This window comes from Oncorhynchus mykiss, chromosome 6, assembly GCF_013265735.2.
Source record: "Oncorhynchus mykiss isolate Arlee chromosome 6, USDA_OmykA_1.1, whole genome shotgun sequence".
NCBI classification, from domain to species: Eukaryota; Metazoa; Chordata; class Actinopteri; order Salmoniformes; family Salmonidae; genus Oncorhynchus; species Oncorhynchus mykiss.
Window position 1 is genome coordinate 100,049,898 of NC_048570.1, and position 24,750 is coordinate 100,074,647.

Here is a 24,750-nt window from a genome sequence, read left to right on the forward strand (position 1 = left end):
AGAAATGAACATTCAATTATCTGGCAACAGCTCTGGTGGACATTCATGCCAATTACACACTCCCTCAACTTGAGACATCTGTGTTTTTTTTTGTGACACAACTGCAGATTTTAGAATGGTGTACTATGGGGTGGTCAGGTAGAGATATTACTCATTTGGTTTGCAGAGACAAAGAGACTGTTCTAGCATCTTCAAAGTGCACAGAGGCACAAATATTTTTTCATTATCCATTTTGGGGGGGGGGGGGGGGCGACGGCAATCGTTTTGCCGTGGCTCAGCACCACAGCGGAAACACTGATCCCCCCCCGTCCCCTCCACTGTTTTCACACACATTCTTGTAGAATGAGAATGGTCCCTGTAACTCCTCCTTCCTACCCTAGTCAGTCGTCCGTCGTTCCTACCCTAGCTAGTCTTCCGTCAACCCTACCCTAGCTAGTCGTCCGTCATCCCTACCCTAGCTAGTCATCCGTCAGCCCTACCCTAGCTAGTCATCCGTCATCCCTACCCTAGCTAGTCATCCGTCAGCCCTACCCTAGCTAGTCATCCGTTATCCCTACCCTAGCTAGTCATCCGTCATCCCTACCCTAGCTTGTCATCCGTCACCCCTACCCTAGCTAGTCATCCGTCAGCCCTACCCTAGCTAGTCATCCCTCCTACCCTAGTCCTCCGCCATCCCTACCCTAGCTAGTCATCCGTCATCCCTCCTCCTACCCTAGCTAGTCATCCGTTATCCCTACCCTAGCTAGTTATCCGTCATCCCTACCCTAGCTAGTCATCCACTTCCTCTACTTACCCTCTTAGAGACGCTCTTAGAGACTTACCCAGAAAGACTCAACTGTAATTGTCGTCAGTCGTCCCTACCCTGGCTAGACGTCCCTACCCTGGCTAGTTGTCCCCACGCTGGCTAGTTGTCCCCACGCTGGCTAGTTGTCCCATCCCTGGCTAGTTGTCCCCACCATGGCTAGTTGTCCCCACGCTGGCTAGTCGTCCCCACCCTGGCTAGTCGTCCCCACCCTGGCTAGTCGTCCCCACCCTGGCTAGTTGTCCCCACGCTGGCTAGTCGTCCTTACCCTGGCTAGTCATCCACTTCTTCTACTTACCCTCTTAGAAACGCTCTTAGAGACTTACCCAGAAAGACTCAACTGTAATTGTTGTCAGTCGTCCCTACCCTGGCTAGTCGTCCCTACCCTGGCTAGTCGTCCCTACCCTGGCTAGTCGTCCCCACCCTGGCTAGTCGTCCCCACCCTGGCTAGTCGTCCCCACCCTGGCTAGTCGTCCCCACCCTGGCTAGTCGTCCCCACCCTGGCTAGTCGTCCCCACCCTGGCTAGTCGTCCCCACCCTGGCTAGTCTAGTCGTCAGTCGTCTTTCTGGGTAAGTCTCTAGTCGTCCCATCCCTGGCTAATCGTCCCCACCCTGGCTAGTCGTCCCCACCCTGGCTAGTCGTCAGTCGTCTTTCTGGGTAAGTCTCTAGTCGTCCCTACCCTGGCTAGTCGTCCCCATCCTGGCTAGTCGTTAGTCGTCCCTAACCTGGCTAGTCGTCCCTACCCTGGCTAGTTGTTAGTCGTCCCCACCCTGGCTAGTCGTCCCCACCCTGGCTAGTCGTCCCCACCCTGGCTAGTCATCCACTTCCTCCACTTACTCTCTTAGAGACGCTCTTAGAGACTTACCCAGAAAGACTCAACTGTAATGGCTGCTAGTCGTCCCTACCCTGGCTAGTTGTCCCTACCCTGGCAAGTTGTCCCTACCCTGGCTAGTTGTTCCTACCCTGGCTAGTGGTCCACTTCCTCTACTTACTCTCTTAGAGATGCTCTTAGAGACTTACCCAGAAAGACTCAACTGTAATTGCTGCCAAAGGTGATTCGAACATGGGTGTGAATAATTTGAGATATTTCTGTATTATTTCATATTCAATACATTTGCAACTATTTTTAAAAACATGTTTTCACTGTGATTGTGTGTAGACAGGTAAACACTTCATTTAAAATCTATTTTGAATTCAGGCTGTAACAACAAAATGTGGAATAAGTCGAGGGGTATGAATACCTTCTGAAGACTCTGTATCTGGCTGTGACCTCCCTCTCTCCCCCCTCTCTGAGAGGAAATATTGTGAATATTTCAGATGGTTCCCGGCAGTTCTATATCCAACAGACAAAACACTGGTCTATAGACTTTGTGTGCCAGAAATAATACGATGAGGCAAAGCTAGACCAGACAGTGGTGACATCAGGTCAGTATTTTTTGGCATGTGAAATGTAAACAGCAGTTTAAAGAAAGCTACAAGTGGTTGTTGGATGGGAGGGAGGTGAGGCAGCGTAGCGGAATAGAGATGAGAGGTCAGACTGTGTGTGTGTGTGTGTGTGTGTGTGTGTGTGTGTGTGTGTGTGCGTGCGTGCGTGCGTGCGTGCGTGTTGCACGGTATATAAAAAGGTCCATCATTTGATTCTAAAAAGCGGTTCAGTACTCCTTTAGAGCATCGAGTCTGTATCGGCGATTGGAGGGATGGGCATTTGAAATCATTTCACTATTCGAACAACATCATGAAAATCCGGGTTCGTCGAAGTACATGCAAACAAAATGAAACTGTTTAACCTTGGGAAATGGCTTGCTATGCAGCCGCGAGACTTGGGAACTGGCTTGCTATGCAGCCGTGAGACTTGGGAACTGGTTTGCTATGCAGCCGTGAGACTTGGGAACTGGCTTGCTTATGCAGCCGTGAGACTTGGGAACTGGTTTGCTATGCAGCCGTGAGACTTGGGAACTGGCTTGCTTATGCAGCCGTGAGACTTGGGAACTGGTTTGCTATGCAGCCGTGAGACTTGGGAAATGGCTTGCTATGCAGCCGCGAGACTTGGGAACTGGCTTGCTATGCAGCCGTGAGACTTGGGAACTGGTTTGCTATGCAGCCGTGAGACTTGGGAACTGGCTTGCTTATGCAGCCGTGAGACTTGGGAACTGGCTTGCTTATGCAGCCGCGAGACTTGGGAACTGGTTTGCTATGCAGCCGTGAGACTTGGGAACTGGCTTGCTATGCAGCCGTGAGACTTGGGAACTGGTTTGCTATGCAGCCGTGAGACTTGGGAACTGGCTTGCTATGCAGCCGTGAGACTTGGGAACTGGCTTGCTATGCAGCCGTGAGACTTGGGAACTGGCTTGCTTATGCAGCCGCGAGACTTGGGAACTGGTTTGCTATGCAGCCGTGAGACTTGGGAACTGGCTTGCTATGCAGCCGTGAGACTTGGGAACTGGCTTGCTATGCAGCCGCGAGACTTGGGTGCCGCTTGCTTGCAGCAGTGAGACTTGGGTGCCGCTTGCTTGCAGCAGTGAGATTGGCAGGGGCCTGAGAGTCTTAGACAGGAGGGAGAAAGAGAGAGAAGCTACCGATTGGTCCATCAATAAGAACAAACGTCTGAAGCCCATTTAGACTACTACTGTATGTATATATGGGTTCACAGCAGAAAGACTACTACTGTATGTGTTTATGGGTTCACAGCAGAAAGACTACTACTGTATGTATATATGGGTTAACAGCAGAAAGACTACTACTGTATGTATATATGGGTTCACAGCAGAAAGACTACTACTGTATGTATTTATGGGTTCACAGCAGAAAGACTACTACTGTATGTATATATGGGTTCACAGCAGAAAGACTACTACTGTATGTGTTTATGGGTTCACAGCAGAAAGACTACTACTGTATGTGTTTATGGGTTCACAGCAGAAAGACTACTACTGTATGTATATATGGGTTAACAGCAGAAAGACTACTACTGTATGTATATATGGGTTGACAGCAGAAAGACTACTACTGTATGTATTTATGGGTTCACAGCAGAAAGACTACTACTGTATGTATTTATGGGTTCACAGCAGAAAGACTACTACTGTATGTATATATGGGTTCACAGCAGAAAGACTACTACTGTATGTATTTATGGGTTCACAGCAGAAAGACTACTACTGTATGTGTTTATGGGTTCACAGCAGAAAGACTACTACTGTATGTATTTATGGGTTCACAGCAGAAAGACTACTACTGTATGTATATATGGGTTCACAGCAGAAAGACTACTACTGTATGTATATATGGGTTCACAGCAGAAAGACTACTACTGTATGTGTTTATGGGTTCACAGCAGAAAGACTACTACTGTATGTATATATGGGTTCACAGCAGAAAGACTACTACTGTGTGTATTTATGGGTTCACAGCAGAAAGACTACTACTGTATGTATATATGGGTTCACAGCAGAAAGACTACTACTGTATGTATATATGGGTTCACAGCAGAAAGACTACTACTGTATGTATTTATGGGTTCACAGCAGAAAGACTACTACTGTATGTATATATGGGTTCACAGCAGAAAGACTACTACTGTATGTATTTATGGGTTCACAGCAGAAAGACTACTACTGTATGTATTTATGGGTTCACAGCAGAAAGACTACTACTGTATGTATATATGGGTTCACAGCAGAAAGACTACTACTGTATGTATTTATGGGTTCACAGCAGAAAGACTACTACTGTATGTGTTTATGGGTTCACAGCAGAAAGACTACTACTGTATGTATATATGGGTTAACAGCAGAAAGACTACTACTGTGTGTATTTATGGGTTCACAGCAGAAAGACTACTACTGTATGTATATATGGGTTCACAGCAGAAAGACTACTACTGTATGTATATATGGGTTCACAGCAGAAAGACTACTACTGTATGTATTTATGGGTTAACCTACTGTATGTATTTATGGGTTAACCTACTGTATGTATTTATGGGTTAACCTACTGTATGTATTTATGGGTTCACAGCAGAAAGACTACTACTGTATGTATTTATGGGTTCAAAGCAGAAAGACTACTACTGTGTGTGTTTATGGGTTAACAGCAGAAAGACTACTACTGTGTGTGTTTATGGGTTCACAGCAGAAAGACTACTACTGTATGTATATATGGGTTCACAGCAGAGAGACTACTACTGTATGTATTTATGGGTTAACAGCAGAAAGACTACTACTGTATGTGTTTATGGGTTCACAGCAGAAAGACTACTACTGTGTGTGTTTATGGGTTCACAGCAGAAAGACTACTACTGTGTGTGTTTATGGGTTCACAGCAGAAAGACTACTACTGTATGTATATATGGGTTCACAGCAGAAAGACTACTACTGTATGTATTTATGGGTTCACAGCAGAAAGACTACTACTGTATGTATTTATGGGTTAACCTACTGTATGTATTTATGGGTTCACAGCAGAAAGACTACTACTGTATGTATTTATGGGTTCACAGCAGAAAGACTACTACTGTATGTGTTTATGGGTTCACAGCAGAAAGACTACTACTGTATGTATTTATGGGTTAACAGCAGAAAGACTACTACTGTATGTATATATGGGTTCACAGCAGAAAGACTACTACTGTGTGTGTTTATGGGTTAACAGCAGAAAGACTACTACTGTATGTATTTATGGGTTCACAGCAGAAAGACTACTACTGTATGTATATATGGGTTAACAGCAGAAAGACTACTACTGTATGTATTTATGGGTTCACAGCAGAAAGACTACTACTGTATGTATTTATGGGTTAACAGCAGAAAGACTACTACTGTATGTATTTATGGGTTCACAGCAGAAAGACTACTACTGTATGTATATATGGGTTCACAGCAGAAAGACTACTACTGTATGTATATATGGGTTCACAGCAGAAAGACTACTACTGTATGTGTTTATGGGTTCACAGCAGAAAGACTACTACTGTATGTATTTATGGGTTCACAGCAGAAAGACTACTACTGTATGTATATATGGGTTCACAGCAGAAAGACTACTACTGTATGTATATATGGGTTCACAGCAGAAAGACTACTACTGTATGTATATATGGGTTCACAGCAGAAAGACTACTACTGTATGTGTTTATGGGTTCACAGCAGAAAGACTACTACTGTATGTATTTATGGGTTAACAGCAGAAAGACTACTACTGTATGTATATATGGGTTCACAGCAGAAAGACTACTACTGTATGTATATATGGGTTAACAGCAGAAAGACTACTACTGTATGTATATATGGGTTCACAGCAGAAAGACTACTACTGTATGTGTTTATGGGTTCACAGCAGAAAGACTACTACTGTATGTATATATGGGTTCACAGCAGAAAGACTACTACTGTATGTATTTATGGGTTCACAGCAGAAAGACTACTACTGTATGTATATATGGGTTAACAGCAGAAAGACTACTACTGTATGTATTTATGGGTTCACAGCAGAAAGACTACTACTGTATGTATATATGGGTTCACAGCAGAAAGACTACTACTGTATGTGTTTATGGGTTCACAGCAGAAAGACTACTACTGTATGTATTTATGGGTTCACAGCAGAAAGACTACTACTGTATGTATATATGGGTTAACAGCAGAAAGACTACTACTGTATGTATTTATGGGTTCACAGCAGAAAGACTACTACTGTATGTATATATGGGTTCACAGCAGAAAGACTACTACTGTATGTGTTTATGGGTTAACAGCAGAAAGACTACTACTGTGTGTATTTATGGGTTCACAGCAGAAAGACTACTACTGTATGTATTTATGGGTTCACAGCAGAAAGACTACTACTGTATGTATATATGGGTTAACAGCAGAAAGACTACTACTGTATGTATTTATGGGTTAACAGCAGAAAGACTACTACTGTATGTATATATGGGTTAACAGCAGAAAGACTACTACTGTATGTATTTATGGGTTCACAGCAGAAAGACTACTACTGTATGTATATATGGGTTCACAGCAGAAAGACTACTACTGTATGTGTTTATGGGTTCACAGCAGAAAGACTACTACTGTATGTATTTATGGGTTCACAGCAGAAAGACTACTACTGTATGTATATATGGGTTCACAGCAGAAAGACTACTACTGTATGTATTTATGGGTTCACAGCAGAAAGACTACTACTGTATGTATTTATGGGTTAACCTACTGTATGTATTTATGGGTTCACAGCAGAAAGACTACTACTGTATGTATTTATGGGTTCACAGCAGAAAGACTACTACTGTATGTGTTTATGGGTTCACAGCAGAAAGACTACTACTGTATGTATTTATGGGTTAACAGCAGAAAGACTACTACTGTATGTATATATGGGTTCACAGCAGAAAGACTACTACTGTGTGTGTTTATGGGTTAACAGCAGAAAGACTACTACTGTATGTATTTATGGGTTCACAGCAGAAAGACTACTACTGTATGTATATATGGGTTAACAGCAGAAAGACTACTACTGTATGTATTTATGGGTTCACAGCAGAAAGACTACTACTGTATGTATTTATGGGTTAACAGCAGAAAGACTACTACTGTATGTATTTATGGGTTCACAGCAGAAAGACTACTACTGTATGTGTTTATGGGTTCACAGCAGAAAGACTACTACTGTATGTATTTATGGGTTCACAGCAGAAAGACTACTACTGTATGTATATATGGGTTCACAGCAGAAAGACTACTACTGTATGTATATATGGGTTAACAGCAGAAAGACTACTACTGTATGTGTTTATGGGTTAACAGCAGAAAGACTACTACTGTATGTATATATGGGTTCACAGCAGAAAGACTACTACTGTATGTATATATGGGTTCACAGCAGAAAGACTACTACTGTATGTATTTATGGGTTCACAGCAGAAAGACTACTACTGTATGTATTTATGGGTTCACAGCAGAAAGACTACTACTGTATGTATTTATGGGTTCACAGCAGAAAGACTACTACTGTGTGTATTTATGGGTTCACAGCAGAAAGACTACTACTGTATGTATATATGGGTTAACAGCAGAAAGACTACTACTGTATGTGTTTATGGGTTAACAGCAGAAAGACTACTACTGTGTGTATATATGGGTTAACAGCAGAAAGACTACTACTGTATGTATATATGGGTTCACAGCAGAAAGACTACTACTGTATGTATATATGGGTTCACAGCAGAAAGACTACTACTGTATGTGTTTATGGGTTCACAGCAGAAAGACTACTACTGTATGTATTTATGGGTTCACAGCAGAAAGACTACTACTGTATGTGTTTATGGGTTCACAGCAGAAAGACTACTACTGTATGTATTTATGGGTTCACAGCAGAAAGACTACTACTGTATGTATATATGGGTTAACAGCAGAAAGACTACTACTGTATGTGTTTATGGGTTCACAGCAGAAAGACTACTACTGTATGTGTTTATGGGTTAACAGCAGAAAGACTACTACTGTATGTATATATGGGTTCACAGCAGAAAGACTACTACTGTATGTATATATGGGTTAACAGCAGAAAGACTACTACTGTGTGTATTTATGGGTTCACAGCAGAAAGACTACTACTGTATGTATATATGGGTTAACAGCAGAAAGACTACTACTGTGTGTATATATGGGTTAACAGCAGAAAGACTACTACTGTGTGTATATATGGGTTCACAGCAGAAAGACTACTACTGTATGTATTTATGGGTTCACAGCAGAAAGACTACTACTGTATGTATATATGGGTTCACAGCAGAAAGACTACTACTGTATGTATATATGGGTTAACAGCAGAAAGACTACTACTGTGTGTATTTATGGGTTCACAGCAGAAAGACTACTACTGTATGTGTTTATGGGTTAACCTACTGTATGTATTTATGGGTTCACAGCAGAAAGACTACTACTGTATGTATATATGGGTTCACAGCAGAAAGACTACTACTGTATGTATTTATGGGTTCACAGCAGAAAGACTACTACTGTATGTGTTTATGGGTTCACAGCAGAAAGACTACTACTGTATGTATATATGGGTTCACAGCAGAAAGACTACTACTGTATGTATTTATGGGTTCACAGCAGAAAGACTACTACTGTGTGTATTTATGGGTTCACAGCAGAAAGACTACTACTGTATGTATATATGGGTTCACAGCAGAAAGACTACTACTGTATGTATTTATGGGTTAACAGCAGAAAGACTACTACTGTATGTGTTTATGGGTTGACAGCAGAAAGACTACTACTGTATGTATATATGGGTTCACAGCAGAAAGACTACTACTGTATGTATTTATGGGTTCACAGCAGAAAGACTACTACTGTATGTATATATGGGTTCACAGCAGAAAGACTACTACTGTGTGTATTTATGGGTTCACAGCAGAAAGACTACTACTGTATGTATTTATGGGTTAACAGCAGAAAGACTACTACTGTATGTATATATGGGTTCACAGCAGAAAGACTACTACTGTATGTATATATGGGTTCACAGCAGAAAGACTACTACTGTATGTATATATGGGTTCACAGCAGAAAGACTACTACTGTATGTATTTATGGGTTCACAGCAGAGAGACTACTACTGTATGTATATATGGGTTCACAGCAGAAAGACTACTACTGTATGTGTTTATGGGTTCACAGCAGAAAGACTACTACTGTATGTATATATGGGTTCACAGCAGAAAGACTACTACTGTATGTATATATGGGTTAACAGCAGAAAGACTACTACTGTATGTATTTATGGGTTAACAGCAGAAAGACTACTACTGTATGTATTTATGGGTTCACAGCAGAAAGACTACTACTGTATGTATTTATGGGTTCACAGCAGAAAGACTACTACTGTATGTATATATGGGTTCACAGCAGAAAGACTACTACTGTATGTATATATGGGTTCACAGCAGAAAGACTACTACTGTATGTATTTATGGGTTCACAGCAGAAAGACTACTACTGTATGTATTTATGGGTTCACAGCAGAAAGACTACTACTGTATGTATATATGGGTTCACAGCAGAAAGACTACTACTGTATGTATATATGGGTTCACAGCAGAAAGACTACTACTGTATGTATTTATGGGTTCACAGCAGAAAGACTACTACTGTATGTATTAATGGGTTCACAGCAGAAAGACTACTACTGTATGTATTTATGGGTTCACAGCAGAAAGACTACTACTGTATGTATTTATGGGTTAACAGCAGAAAGACTACATTCAAAGTGTGTTGTCAGTATATCCTTGTGTAATAATGTTACATACATCATTTAGACAAAGCCTTTTCACTGTTAAAATAAGCATGAGATTTTTTTTATTTAAAAAAATATATACTCTCACAAGTATTTGAATACTAACGTCCGTTTGGATATTTGAATACTGTACAAACCGTGCCCATCCCTAAATCAGCCCCTTTATAGTAGGATGAGCCTTGTCCACTTCCTAATTCACTGCTACAGCTGTCTGGCCTGCATTAGCTCCCCTCTCATGCTGCACAAACAAGTTAACACACTTAAATAACACAACACTGCATGTGGAAATGTTGAACTTTTCACAAAACAAAGTCCTTTATCTCCCTCACCCCCACCCCTTGTCTGGTTTCCACTAGATTCCACAGCCACAAAGTCAGATTCCACAGCCACAGTCAGAGTCAGATTCCACAGCCACAAAGTCAGATTCCACAGCCACAAAGTCAGATTCCACAGCCACAAAGTAAGATTCCACAGCCACAAAGTCAGATTCCACAGCCACAAAGTCAGATTCCACAGCCACAAAGTCAGATTCCACAGCCACAAAGTCAGATTCCACAGCCACAAAGTCAGATTCCACAGCCACAAAGTCAGATTCCACAGCCACAAAGTCAGATTCCACAGCCACAAAGTCAGTCTTCCACAGCCACAAAGTCAGATTCCACAGCCAAAGTCAGAATCCACAGCCACATTCTGCCTCGCGAAAGACGCCATTACTTTCTTAAAGAGACAGCGCACACATTTATAAAAAAAGAAGCTCCTTGAATTGAATTGATTGCTTTTTCTACGCTCCTGCTCTCCCTCTGTTTCCGATTTAACTAGATGTTTGCTCCCTGCAGTGGCACCGAGGTGTCAAGTGGATGGGATCACTTCATTAGTTACTGTGTCCACAGAGAGGAAGCTTTCCTCCTCACACCAACACTACAGACACGACAGCGAGTCTAGCAGGAGTGGGAACTATGGACGGGATTCTTCAATTAAGTGTTTGTCATTTAACGAGAAACATCTTAGTTAGATGTAAAATTGCGAGACTAAGACCTGAGGCAGTGTTACTGGCTGTTGTTGCTACGGCGTCTCGAAAGGGGAAAACCGTAATATTGACACTATCTGTTTTTTCAAGCCAAGCTCTTTTAAAGGAGAAGACAAGCAGACACTGGTTTGGCTGCTAGCAGCAGTAGAACCTAGTCTGAGTGTATCTCACAAGACGCAGGCCTCCTAATTGTCCCCAGAATTTCTAAGCAAACAGCTGGAGGCAGGGCTTTCTCCTATAGAGCTCCATTTTTATGGAACGGTCTGCCTACCCATGTCAGAGACGCAAACTCGGTCTCAACCTTTAAGTCTCTACTGAAGACTCATCTCTTCAGTGGGTCATATGATTGAGTGTAGTCTGGCCCAGGAGTGGGAAGGTGAACGGAAAGGCTCTGGAGCAACGAACCGCCCTTGCTGTCTCTGCCTGGCCGGTTCCCCTCTTTCCACTGGGATTCTCTGCCTCTAACCCTATTACAGGGGCTGAGTCACTGGCTTACTGGGGCTCTCTCATGCTGTCCCTGGAGGGGGTGCGTCACCTGAGTGGGTTGATTCACTGATGTGGTCATCCTGTCTGGGTTGGCGCCCCCCCCCCCCCCCCCCCCTTGGGTTGTGCCGTGGCGGAGGTCTTTGTGGGCTATACTCAGCCTTGTCTCAGGATGGTAAGTTGGTGGTTGAAGATATCCCTCTAGTGGTGTGGGGGCTGTGCTTTGGCAAAGTGGGTGGGGTTATATCCTTCCTGTTTGGCCCTGTCCGGGGGTGTCCTCGGATGGGGCCACAGTGTCTCCTGACCCCTCCTGTCTCAGCCTCCAGTATTTATGCTGCAGTAGTTTATGTGTCGGGGGGCTAGGGTCAGTTTGTTATATCTGGAGTACTTCTCCTGTCCTATTCGGTGTCCTGTGTGAATTTAAGTGTGCGTTCTCTAATTCTCTCTCTCGGAGGACCTGAGCCCTAGGACCATGCCCCAGGACTACCTGACAAGATGACTCCTTGCTGTCACCAGTCCACCTGGCCGTGCTGCTGCTCCAGTTTCTTTCAACTGTTCTGCCTTATTATTATTCGACCATGCTGGTCATTTATGAACATTTGAACATCTTGGCCATGTTCTGTTATAATCTCCACCCGGCACAGCCAGAAGAGGACTGGCCATCCCACATATGCTCTCTCTAATTCTCTCTTTCTTTCTCTCTCTCGGAGGACCTGAGCCCTAGGACCATGCCCCAGGAATACCTGACATGATGACTCCTTGCTGTCCCCAGTCCACCTGACTGTGCTGCTGCTCCAGTTTCAACTGTTCTGCCTTATTATTATTCGACCATGCTGGTCATTTATGAACATTTGAACATCTTGGCCATGTTCTGTTATAATCTCCACCCGGCACAGCCAGAAGAGGACTGGCCACCCCACATAGCCTGGTTCCTCTCTAGGTTTCTTCCTAGGTTTTGGCCTTTCTAGGGAGTTTTTCCTAGCCACCGTGCTTCTACACCTGCATTGCTTGCTGTTTGGGGTTTTAGGCTGGGTTTCTGTACAGCACTTTGAGATATCAGCTGATGTACGAAGGGCTATATAAATAAATTTGATTTGATTTGATCTTTAGGCTCCTGTTAGGAGAAGACAAGCAGACGCTGGTTTGGCTGCTAGGAGCAGTAGAACCTAGTCTGAGGGTACCTTTAGGCTCATGACAGGTTGCAGTTAGCTGGAGGACAGACACCCTGTCAGGCAGGCCGTGGTTTGGCTGCTAGGAGCAGTAGAACCTAGTCTGAGGGTACCTTAGGCTCATGACAGGTTGCAGTTAGCTGGAGGACAGACACCCTGTCAGGCAGGCCGTGGTTTGTTTAGTGGATGCCGGGATGGAGTTGAGAGGTGACTAGTTTAAATTGTTTTTCCTACCTTGTCAGGACATTGTTGTAAATTGTTAGGACATTGGCAGAACAGAGAGGGTGACTGTGATAGGGCGGCAGAACAGAGCGGGTGACTGTGATAGGGCGGCAGAACAGAGCGGGTGACTGTGATAGGGCGGCAGAACAGAGCGGGTGACTGTGATAGGGCGGCAGAACAGAGCGGGTGACTGTGATAGGGCGGCAGAACAGAGCGGGTGACTGTGATAGGGCGGCAGAACAGAGCGGGTGACTGTGATAGGGCGGCAGAACAGAGCGGGTGACTGTGATAGGGCGGCAGAACAGAGCGGGTGACTGTGATAGGGCGGCAGAACAGAGCGGGTGACTGTGATAGGGCGGCAGAACAGAGCGGGTGACTGTGATAGGGCGGCAGAACAGAACAGGTGACTGTGATAGGGCAGCAGAACAGAGAGGGTGACTGGAAGACAGTAACAGCCTACCAGTAGTTCTGTGAGAGAGAGAGACATAAGGGGAGAAAGAGGCTTGTTTCCAATACTACTTTGGTGCCTGTAATTGATTATGGTGATATCTTGTACTTTATGCCTGTGATGTCATTACATATGGCGGCTGAGATTCGTTACGAACTCCAAAGCTCTCACACGTCACCTTCTACATGGGAGTGGCCTACCTTACCTCCTCAGAGGTTAAATCATTGGTAACTTTTTATTTGTAAGGCCATATTGAGACATCTCCCATTTTACTAGTGTAACTAAACAACAATATAAAAACACAGCATGTAAAGTGTTGGTCCCATGTGTCATGAGCTGAAATAAAAGATCACAGAAATGTTCCATACGTACAAAAGGCTTATTTTGCTAAAATTTTGTGCGCACATTTATTTACATCCCTGTTAGTGAGCATTTCTCCTTTGCCAAGATAATCCATCCACCTGACAGGTGTGGCATATCAAGAAGCTGAATAAATATCATGATCATTACACAGGTGAACCTTGTGCTGATGACAATAAAAGGCCACTCTAAAATGTGCAGTTTTGTCACACAACACAATGTCACAAATGTCTCAAGTTGAGGGAGCGTTGCAATTGGCATGCTGACTGCAGGAATGTCCATCGGAGCAGTTGCCAGAAAATGTCATGTTAATTTCTCAACCATAAGGCAGTACATCCAACTGGCCTCACAACCACAGACCATGTGACCACGCCAGCCCAGGACCTTCTCATCTGGCCTCACAACCACAGACCATGTGACCACGCCAGCCCAGGACCTCCACATCTGGCCTCACAACCACAGACCATGTGACCACGCCAGCCCAGGACCTCAGACCATGTGACCACGCCAGCCCAGGACCTCCACATCTGGCCTCACAACCACAGACCATGTGACCACGCCAGCCCAGGACCTCTACATCTGGCCTCACAACCAGACCATGTGACCACGCCAGCCCAGGACCTCCACATCTGGCCTCACAACCACAGACCATGTGACCACGCCAGCCCAGGACCTTCAGATCTGGCCTCACAACCACAAACCATGTGACCACGCCAGCCCAGGACCTCTACATCTGGTCTCACAACCACAGACCATGTGACCACGCCAGCCCAGGACCTCAGACCATGTGACCACGCCAGCCCAGGACCTTCTCATCTAATTCACCTGAGACCAGCCACCCGGACTGCTGATGAAACTCTGGGTTTGCACAACCGAAATACTTCTGCACAAACTGTCAGAAACCGTCTCAGGGAAGCTCATCTGGATCACCAGGATCTTAACCTGACTGCAGTTTGGCATCGTAACTAGTGACGCACCGATAAAAAACTCTTTGGCCGATATAGAGTTCTTCCTTGCCAAAAAAAAACGATACCGATACCCGATATAAAAATTTAAAAAATGGTGGCCTTGTAAGCATTCTAGTACAGTTAAATAGTTAACACACACACACACAGCTGTCCAAGGCACTGCATCTCAGTGCAAGAGGCGTCACTACAGTCCCTGGTTCGAATCCAGGAGGTATCACATCCGGCCATGATTGGGAGTCCCATAGGGCGGCGCACAATTGGCCCAGCGTCGTCCGGGCCGTCATTGTAAATACGAATTTGTTCTTAACGGACTTGCCTAGTTAAATAAAAGGACACACCGCACACACACACCAAAAAGTTATTTTGTTTGCATTTACGTATGTTGCCATTACCAGTAAAACAAATCAAAACCTATTTCTTTCACTCACTTGCTGTGCTGTTTCGTTTGTTCAGTCGTTCCATTCTCAACCAGGAGTAGACAAGCAGACGCTGGTTTGGCTGCTAGGAGCAGTAGAACCTAGTCTGAGGGTATCTTTATGCTCCTGTTAGGAGAAGACAAGCAGATGCTGGTTTGGCTGCTAGGGGCAGTAGAACCTAGTCTGAGTGTATCTTTAGGCTCCTGTTAGGAGAAGACAAGCAGACGCTGGTTTGGCTGCTAGCAGCAGTAGAACCTAGTCTGAGTGTATCTTTAGGCTCCTGTTAGGAGAAGACAAGCAGACGCTGGTTTGGCTGCTAGCAGCAGTAGAACCTAGTCTGAGTGTATCTTTAAGCTCCTGTTAGGAGAAGACAAGCAGACGCTGGTTTGGCTGCTAGCAGCAGTAGAACCTAGTCTGAGTGTATCTTTAGGCTCCTGTTAGGAGAAGACAAGCAGACGCTGGTTTGGCTGCTAGGAGCAGTAGAACCTAGTCTGAGTGTATCTTTAGGCTCCTGTTAGGAGAAGACAAGCAGACGCTGGTTTGGCTGCTAGCAGCAGTAGAACCTAGTCTGAGTGTATCTTTAGGCTCCTGTTAGGAGAAGACAAGCAGACGCTGGTTTGGCTGCTAGCAGCAGTAGAACCTAGTCTGAGTGTATCTTTAGGCTCCTGTTAAGAGAAGACAAGCAGACGCTGGTTTGGCTGCTAGGAGCAGTAGAACCTAATCTGAGGGTACCTTTAGGCTCATGACAGGTTGCAGTTAGCTGGAGGACAGACACCCTGTCAGGCAGGCCGTGGTTTGGCTGCTAAGAGCAGTAGAACCTAGTCTGAGGGTACCTTAGGCTCATGACAGGTTGCAGTTAGCTGGAGGACAGACACCCTGTCAGGCAGGCTGTGGTTTGGCTGCTAGGAGCAGTAGAACCTAGTCTGTATTCCCAGTCATGTGAAATCCATAGATTAGGACCTAATGAATTTATTAAACTGATTTCCTTATGAACTGTAACTCAGTAGAATATTTGAAATTATTGCATGTAGCGTTTATATTTTTTGATCAGTGTACATTGTCCAGCAGACAAATGAAAACGTATCACCTGTGCTGACATGACTGTTCTGTTGACCCACTCGGCCCATACAGAGTGAGGTAAAATAAGCTATTCAGTTCTCTGCTTGGAACAAACTTCCAAAAGGTCCTGAAATGACAGGATCCCTTTCAATAAGATTAAACAACATGATAAATGAAGTGGGGGGCTGTCAATGTCCTGACCCCTAGTTGCACCACACTTTCCCAAACCATCTTCCTGTTAAATGTTTTCTGTGTTTGATGTTGCAAATGTATCTTAAATTGCTGCTATTCTGGCCAGGTCTCTCTTTAGTAGAATCTCAAATGATACTAACCTGGTCAAATAACAGTTAGATTTGATCGATAGAGAGGAGGGGGGGGGGGGGGTCACCTGTTCCAATCGATCGGTCAAATTTATTTGCATTGTATTTTTCCATATACACACACCCTGTTTTTTAATAAAATCACCTGCAAGCATTGAGCTTGTCTGATGCTTTAAGCTTATGGTTTGATGAAATAAGACAAATGCCTCAAGAGGGTGCCAGAGATCTAGATAGAGAAATGTTAAATAAATAAATATATATTAAACTTTACCTGACCCAACTTGTCTCCTCCCGCTCCTGCTGGAATTTGCATATTCTGCTATTACTCGCCTGAAGTTACCGGTAATAGGCTACACGAGGAGTCGGCAACCTTTCATGTTGAATGCCAATTTATCTTACCATTTCTACCAATCAGTGGGCGTGCCAGTTATGGTTTTCATATTACAATTGTGAAACATGTATTTAATTTATAATAACGTCTTCATATATTAAAATCACTGTCATGTGGTTAATCAAAATTCTATTCAAATCTGAATTAAAATGATACAAATCTAAAAAAGTAATTATATTGCCATTTCCAACTATGTCAAAATAGCCTTCATAAAGCCAACAAATAAAAACATTGCAGCCTGCATGTAGAAAATATACTGACAAAAATGAATATCCTATAAATCACATTGGTTACATATGGCCTGTCTGCAACGAACTTAAAACATTGTATCAACTATGAACTTGGGTCCGGCCCGAAGCTTGTGTTAGCGAACTTGCAACATGTATAAAATATTCTGGGCCCTCAGAGTTTCCGGTGGCCCCAAGACGCAGCGATCAGGCCGGTTCCACCAAGCTACCACAATACTATCCTGGTGGACCCGAGACGCAGCGTTGCCTCAGTGAACGGTCCTTGCTATCCAGGATCTTTGGGACGACCCTACCCAATTGAAATTGACATTTAAAATGGTTAAGGTTAGGTGAAGGTTAAGGTTTAGGATGGTGACGTCCCAAGGATCCCGGATAGCACTATACCTCAGTAAACAGTGTCAAGTCCTTTCCCACAGCTAGTTAGCCAGCTAGATGGGGGAGCGAAACATGAATTTGTCCCTGACAAGTGACAACCCATACATCAAAACGTAGCTACGAAACAAACGTTGTAACATGCTGTGTTTTGTTAGTGTCTCTGAAAACATTTAGATGACAGACCTTGAGGAGTACTTTGCAAAGAGCAAATACACTTCCGTTCAGAAGTTTGGGGTCACTTACAAATGTCCTCGTTTTTGAAGGAAAAGCACATTTGTCCATTAAAATAACCTCAAATTGATCAGAAATACAGTGTAGACATTGTCAATGTTGTAAATGACTATTGGAGCTGGAAACGGCTGATTTTTAATGGAATATCTACATAGATGTACAGAGGCTCATTATCAGCAACCATCACTCCTGTGTTCCAATGGCACATTGTGTTAGCTAATCCAAGTTTATCATTTTAAAAGGCTAATTGATCATTAGAAAACCCTTTTGTAATTGTTAGCACAGCGGAAAACTGTTTGTCTGATTAAAGAAGAAGCAATAAAACTGGCCTTGAGACAAGTTGAGTATCCGGAGCATCAGCATTTGTGGGTTCGATTACAGGTTCAAAATGGCCAGAAACCAAGCACTTTCTTCTGAAACTCATCAGTCTATTCTTGTTCTGAGAAATGAAGGCTATTCCATGCGAGAAATTGCCAAGAAACTGAAGATATCGTACAACGCTGTGTACTACTCCCTTCACAAAACAGCGCAAACTGGCTCTAACCAGAATAGAATGTTCTCTGTTGTTTTATATATGCCATTAGGGTACTGAAGCAGACATCCTCTACCAGTGACAATGGCTGAATATCAACTGCAATCGTTTCTGTAATCAGCGCTGTGATTTTCTCCCTTATCACACTGCTGTCAGCAACAGGTTGGGTCTCACGGTGCCTCTCTCATCACTGCCCCTGTATGGTCCCTGTATCTCAGTTCCATCTCATCACCTTCTCATTTAACATCTCATCACTGCCCCTGTACGGTCCCTGTAGCTCAGTTCCACCTTATCACTGCCCCTGTACGGTCCCTGTAGCTCAGTTCCACCTCATCACCTTCTCATTTAACGTTTCAGTCCACATCTCATCACTGCCCCTGTACGGTCCCTGTAGCTCAGTTCCACCTCATCACTGCCCCTGTACGGTCCCTGTAGCTCAGTTCCACCTCATCACCTTCTCATTTAACGTCTCAGTCCGCATCTCATCACCTTCTCATTTAACATCTCAGTCTGCATCTCATCACCTTCTCATTTAACATCTCAGTCTGCATCTCATCACCTTCTCATTTAACGTCTCAGTCCGCATCTCATCACCTTCTCATTTAACGTCTCAGTCCGCATCTCATCACCTTCTCATTTAAACGTCTCAGTCCACATCTCATCACCTTCTCATTTAACATCTCAGTCCGCATCTCATCACCTTCTCATTTAACGTCTCAGTCCACATCTCATCACCTTCTCATTTAACATCTCATCACCTTCTCATTTAACATCTCAGTCCACATCTCATCACCTTCTCATTTAACATCAGTCCACATCTCATCACCTTCTCATTTAACATCTCAGTCCACATCTCATCACCTTCTCATTTAACATCTCAGTCCACATCTCATCACCTTCTCATTTAACATCTCAGTCCACATCTCATCACCTTCTCATTTAACATCTCAGTCCGCATCTCATCACCTTCTCATTTAACGTCTCAGTCCACATCTCATCGCCTTCTCATTTAACGTCTCAGTCCACATCTCATCACCTTCTCATTTAACATCTCAGTCCGCATCTCATCACCTTCTCATTTAACATCTCAGTCCACATCTCATCACCTTCTCATTTAACATCTCAGTCCGCATCTCATCACCTTCTCATTTAACATCTCAGTCCGCATCATCACCTTCTCATTTAACATCTCAGTCCACATCTCATCACCTTCTCATTGAACGTCTCAAAGTATTGTCATAACGGGCTTAGCTTCTGTCATTCCCAGTCTCACTCTGCCATTTTAGACGATGGCGTTCGGAGGGCATTATATCAAATCATTTAAAAGATGCATATGTCCTCCGATTAACATTACAGCATTGTTGCATTTTTTATTTAAATGTAACGTTTATTTAACCAGGCAAGTCAGTTAAGAACAAATTGTCATTTACACTGACGACCTACGACCTGCATTAGGATGTTTATTTTCTCCTTAATGACGATCGGGACTTGATAGTTGTGTGATAACTGCACTGTGAATTACATTTTGTTACAATTACATCTCATTTTTCATTTATGGATTTTTTCCCCCGTAATTTTAAAGACCCCAATGTCTTATTAACGTTGACAGCCCTAATGGCCAGGGCCCATTTCCGCCAGGGCCCATTTCCGCCAGGGCCCATTTCTGCCAGGGCCCATTTCTGCCAGGGCCCATTTCCGCCAGGGCCCATTTCCGCCAGGGCCCATTTCCGTCACTTCATTGAGCTGGCAAGCTTCAGTCTGCTCAGCACCCACCGTAGAAGCAGTAACAGTCAGTTCACTCTCCTGTCTGACTGGTGTACTGTCATTGGGCGATAGTGTTCAGGTTTGCTCTACCACGCCAAGGCAAGATATGTTTACAGTCATGTAAAGTGCGCCCTCTTCAGGACAAATATAAATTATTGAGCATTTCCTCAGAAATCTTATAGTCGGTCCTTATAAATCGGACGATAATATCAGCTTTATATAAACATACACATGGCAAGTTCCTCTCAAAACCTTCCCACTTAGCATGTTGAAATAAACAAGCAACAAGCCGTTTGACTTGAGAAAATATCGAGCTCAATGTGAACCAAACCATCAGCTAGCCACACTCATTCAAACAGCGGACGAGGATGGATTGAAACCCTGAGACTGTTCCTACCTTTCTGGCAGTGGTTAGAGGTCCAGCAGCGACAGTTGAAGTTGTCGTTGAAGTTGGTCTTGATGCATCGACGGCTGTCCTCCATGATGCCTGGACACACGTCCCCACACTCCTTACTCTGTTTATTCCCCGCTATGAAGTTATTAAACTCAGCATCCATGATAAGAGACCAGTCAATAGAGTCCAGATAGCAGAGCTCAGGGTTCTTCTCGATCCGGATGGCTCCTCTAGTGATGTTCTGGAGGCTGTAGAGGCCGATGTCCTTCAGAGAAGTCATCTCAAAGATCACCAGGGCGTAATTATAAAAGAGATTTCGCCCTCGGATCACCGTGAGGTTAGGGAACAGGGTGGACAGGGAGTCCAGGCCCGAGACTCTGAATAAAAATTAAATCAAAACTTTGTTTAAAGTGCTTTTTTTTTTTAAAGCAGCAACACACTTCTACATGAAAACAGCATAAAAGAGATTAAAGAAAAACAAGCAGGAATAATCAAAAAGAAGAATAAAATAATAGTGAAATCATTGAGAGGTGGAAGCTGTGTATCTGACCCGCTAACCTGAACAGCAGCAAGTAGTCAGTGATCATGGTGAGTTTGGGGAAGGAGAGCGAGCGGAACACTTCCTGGTTGAGGTTGTAGTTCTTGTCTCCTATTAGGAGGATCTGGAGGTAACCCTCGACGATCGTACAGTTCTCCAGGCGACGGAACTCACTGATGTCGTTACCAATGTCAATGCTGGGACCACAAACTGGAGAGAGAGAGAGAGAGAGAAACAATGGAAGAGACTTAAATGTACTTTTCAATTTCATCTAAAGCCCAATAAAAGCCTTGTAGAGAGCTAGAGAAACAGACTTAGTCTAACATAATGGTTGCTTTCCTGCTAGGGTTTGAAATAATTTCACTACTCTTAATAATATCATACATTTATCAGTTTTCCAGATATTGGAAATACATGTTGTTTTTTTACATAAGAGAAGGTTACTTAAGGCAACAAATGTAAGGACGGCGGTTGGTCGGGATGGACGTATAATGCGAACGTCTAGCAACCCAGAGGTTGGTGGTTCGAATCTCATCACAGACAATTTAACAACTACTTACTATGTTTTTACTACTTACTATGTTAGTTAACCCTTCCCCTAACCTGACTCATAACCAACGTTAGCCACATAGCTAACGCTAGCCACAACTAATTGGAATTCGTAACTTAAGGCATTCAAGAAAATGGATAACATATTGTACTTTTTGCAAATGTGTAACATCATACGAATTTCGTTACTTCCACAAATGAATACGAAACGTAACACATTATACTAAACAGAAACTCAGTTTTCCAGAATAATAGGACATGTGGAGAGAGCAGGTTGTCCCTGTAGGTACATTACATTCAGCTAACAATGGTTGTCTAAAGGTAGAACAAGATCAACTATTGGGAGGAAAGAGGAGCATTAAGACAACGTAGCAAATATATATATATATATATATATATATACAGTATTGCATTTATCAATTTAGTTAGCTAGTCGTTACCTGGAAAACGGTGATAAAACCACTTACTTTCTCCATGTGCGGGCCGAGGGCAGGTCGCGGAGACACACAGCAGCAGACCACAGAACAAGGTCAACGGATCCGTTTCTGTACCAGACTTCATTCCGGTAAAAGAAACTTCCTCCCAGCGTCAGAAACAAACAACGGGAATGACCCCAATTAATTAATGCTCCCAATATGGTCGCTTCTCAGGCCACACAAATAAAGGCCAAGAACGTGGACCAAAATGAACACGTCCCTGACTTGTATTCCTAAATGTTGAGTTCTCGGTACCGTCGGTGTTAGTACCGTCAGTATCGGTACCGTCGGCAGCCAGCCGATGCGATCTCCCGGACTAACAGACGTCGTCTTCTCCTGTGTTGAGGAATGTCTGGAGTCCACTGCGGGGTGGGTTGAATCCAGCAGGAAAACAAGGCTGTCTGGTCTCTCTATCATAGAATTACCCGTCGACGTCGGGTTGAGACAGACAACCTCCCAGGGATGTATGAAATGTTACAGAGAAACAGCCATGTCGAGCAGTTGACAATCCGCATCTTCCGACTCCATTTCTTCAAAACCAAAATGCCACTTTGTTCGCTTGAATGCGCTGTTCACCAGGCGGGGAGAAAGTCCTCCAACGTGGACGGGAGAGCAGGCTTGGTTCGGGGTTTGGTGGCGGTATACTTTAGTTAGCACATGAATGGGAAAAGGAGCCCTCCCGGAGTGAGACACATGATGTTTGATCCAAAATATCCGTCAGGACGAAAAAGGATTCAACAACTGCAGCCCCCGGTGTCTCCCTCCTCCGTCTTCACCCGCCGCTCATACAGACACACTAACAACTGAATCCATTTTCAGCACGCAGAAACGGGATTATTTCAATATCGTCAGTGTTCGTTCAGATTCCGACCCTTGTAGTATCCATTAGAAGCCGTTTTCTCGTCTCTTACAACGTCAGTCAGCGGCTCCGGTTGTGGGATCACGGCTCAGTGGGATGGACTCAGCGCTGTAAACAAGGCTGGATGTTTCTGTCAGCCACACACCGTAGACTGCTACGTCCTACTAGGCTGGAAGGAAAACCTGGACACAATCCAGGAGTGGCTTTGTTTTTCCTCTCACAGATGCTCACCAGCTTGGAGTCCTAAAAAACGGAAATGACTTACCTCTGGATTGTTCAGTCATTGCTATGGAGAAAGTTCATTGGGAAACAGGGTTTTGGGATAAACGTCGAAAAGAAGGTCTGAGATTAACACAGGCTTAGGAGATATTATACGTCTTTTTCTATGAGATAATATCATACCACTTTATATAATGTTTACATACCCTACATTACTCATCTCATATGTATATACTGTACTCTATACCATCTACTGCATCTTGCCTATGCCGTTCTGTACCATCACTCATCTCATGTGTATATACTGTACTCTATACCATCTACTGCATCTTGCCTATGCCGTTCGGCCATCGCTCATCCATTTATTTATATGTACATATTCTTCAATCATTCCTTTACACTTGTGTGTGTATAAAGTAGTATGAAGTAGTTGTGAAATTGTTAGGTTAGATTACTCGTTGGTTATTACTGCATGGTCGGAACTAGAAGCACAAATATTTCGCTACACTCGCATTAACATCTGCTAACCATGTGTATGTGACCAATACAATTAGATTGCATTTGATTTGTACGACCTTTATGAATTAAGAAGACTTTATGTGCTTTTTTTTATTACATAAATGCTTAAAAATGAACAAAATGTGAATTCTCATTGAACAAGATTATCATTGAACAAAACATATAAGATATCCTGAGCCTGTGCTTAGCTTACCACAGATCTTATTTTCAGCTTTTATCCAAAATCCCTACAAAAACTAACCCTGGTGGAGTTAGTGCCTGTTTCTCTCTGGGCTCAGCACCATACATTATGACAAAAACTAACCCTGGTGGAGTTAGTGCCTGTTTCTCTCTGGGCTCAGCCCCATACATTATGATAAAAACTAACCCTGGTGGAGTTAGTGTCTGTTTCTCTCTGGGCTCAGTACCATACATTATGATAAAAACTAACCCTGGTGGAGTTAGTGTCTGTTTCTCTCTGGGCTCAGTACCATACATTATGATAAAAACTAACCCTGGTGGAGTTAGTGTCTGTTTCTCTCTGGGCTCAGTACCATACATTATGATAAAAACTAACCCTGGTGGAGTTAGTGTCTGTTTCTCTCTGGGCTCAGTACCATACATTATGATAAAAACTAACCCTGGTGGAGTTAGTGTCTGTTTCTCTCTGGGCTCAGCCCCATACATTATGATAAAAACTAACCCTGGTGGAGTTAGTGCCTGTTTCTCTCTCGGCTCAGCCCCATACATTATGATAAAAACTAACCCTGGTGGAGTTAGTGTCTGTTTCTCTCTGGGCTCAGCACCATACATTATGATAAAAACTAACCCTGGTGGAGTTAGTGCCTGTTTCTCTCTGGGCTCAGCACCATACATTATGATAAAAACTAACCCTGGTGGAGTTAGTGCCTGTTTCTCTCTGGGCTCAGCACCATACATTATGATAAAAACTAACCCTGGTGGAGTTAGTGTCTGTTTCTCTCTGGGCTCAGTACCATACATTATGATAAAAACTAACCCTGGTGGAGTTAGTGCCTGTTTCTCTCTGGGCTCAGCTAACCCTGGTGGAGTTAGTGCCTGTTTCTCTCTGGGCTC

General features: G+C 43.7%; 1 protein-coding gene across 3 annotated transcripts in view; it reads right to left on the bottom strand.

The window, feature by feature from the left end:
* Positions 1-23,224, bottom strand: part of LOC110518867 (insulin-like growth factor 1 receptor) — a 147,764-nt gene extending 124,540 nt beyond the window's left edge. For 2 of the 3 annotated variants that reach the window (XM_036981719.1, XM_036981718.1), the window contains exons 1-3: positions 22,071-23,223; positions 21,075-21,264; positions 20,520-20,893 (exon numbers count right to left, since the gene is read on the bottom strand). In XM_036981719.1, the coding sequence (XP_036837614.1) occupies positions 20,520-20,893; positions 21,075-21,264; positions 22,071-22,164 (658 nt within the window). In that variant the 5' untranslated portion in view covers positions 22,165-23,223. Of the gene's footprint in view, positions 1-20,519; positions 20,894-21,074; positions 21,265-22,070 lie in introns of all 3 variants that reach the window. The other variant, XM_036981717.1, reaches the window with a different exon arrangement.
* Between the last annotated feature and the right edge of the window lie 1,526 nt (positions 23,225-24,750).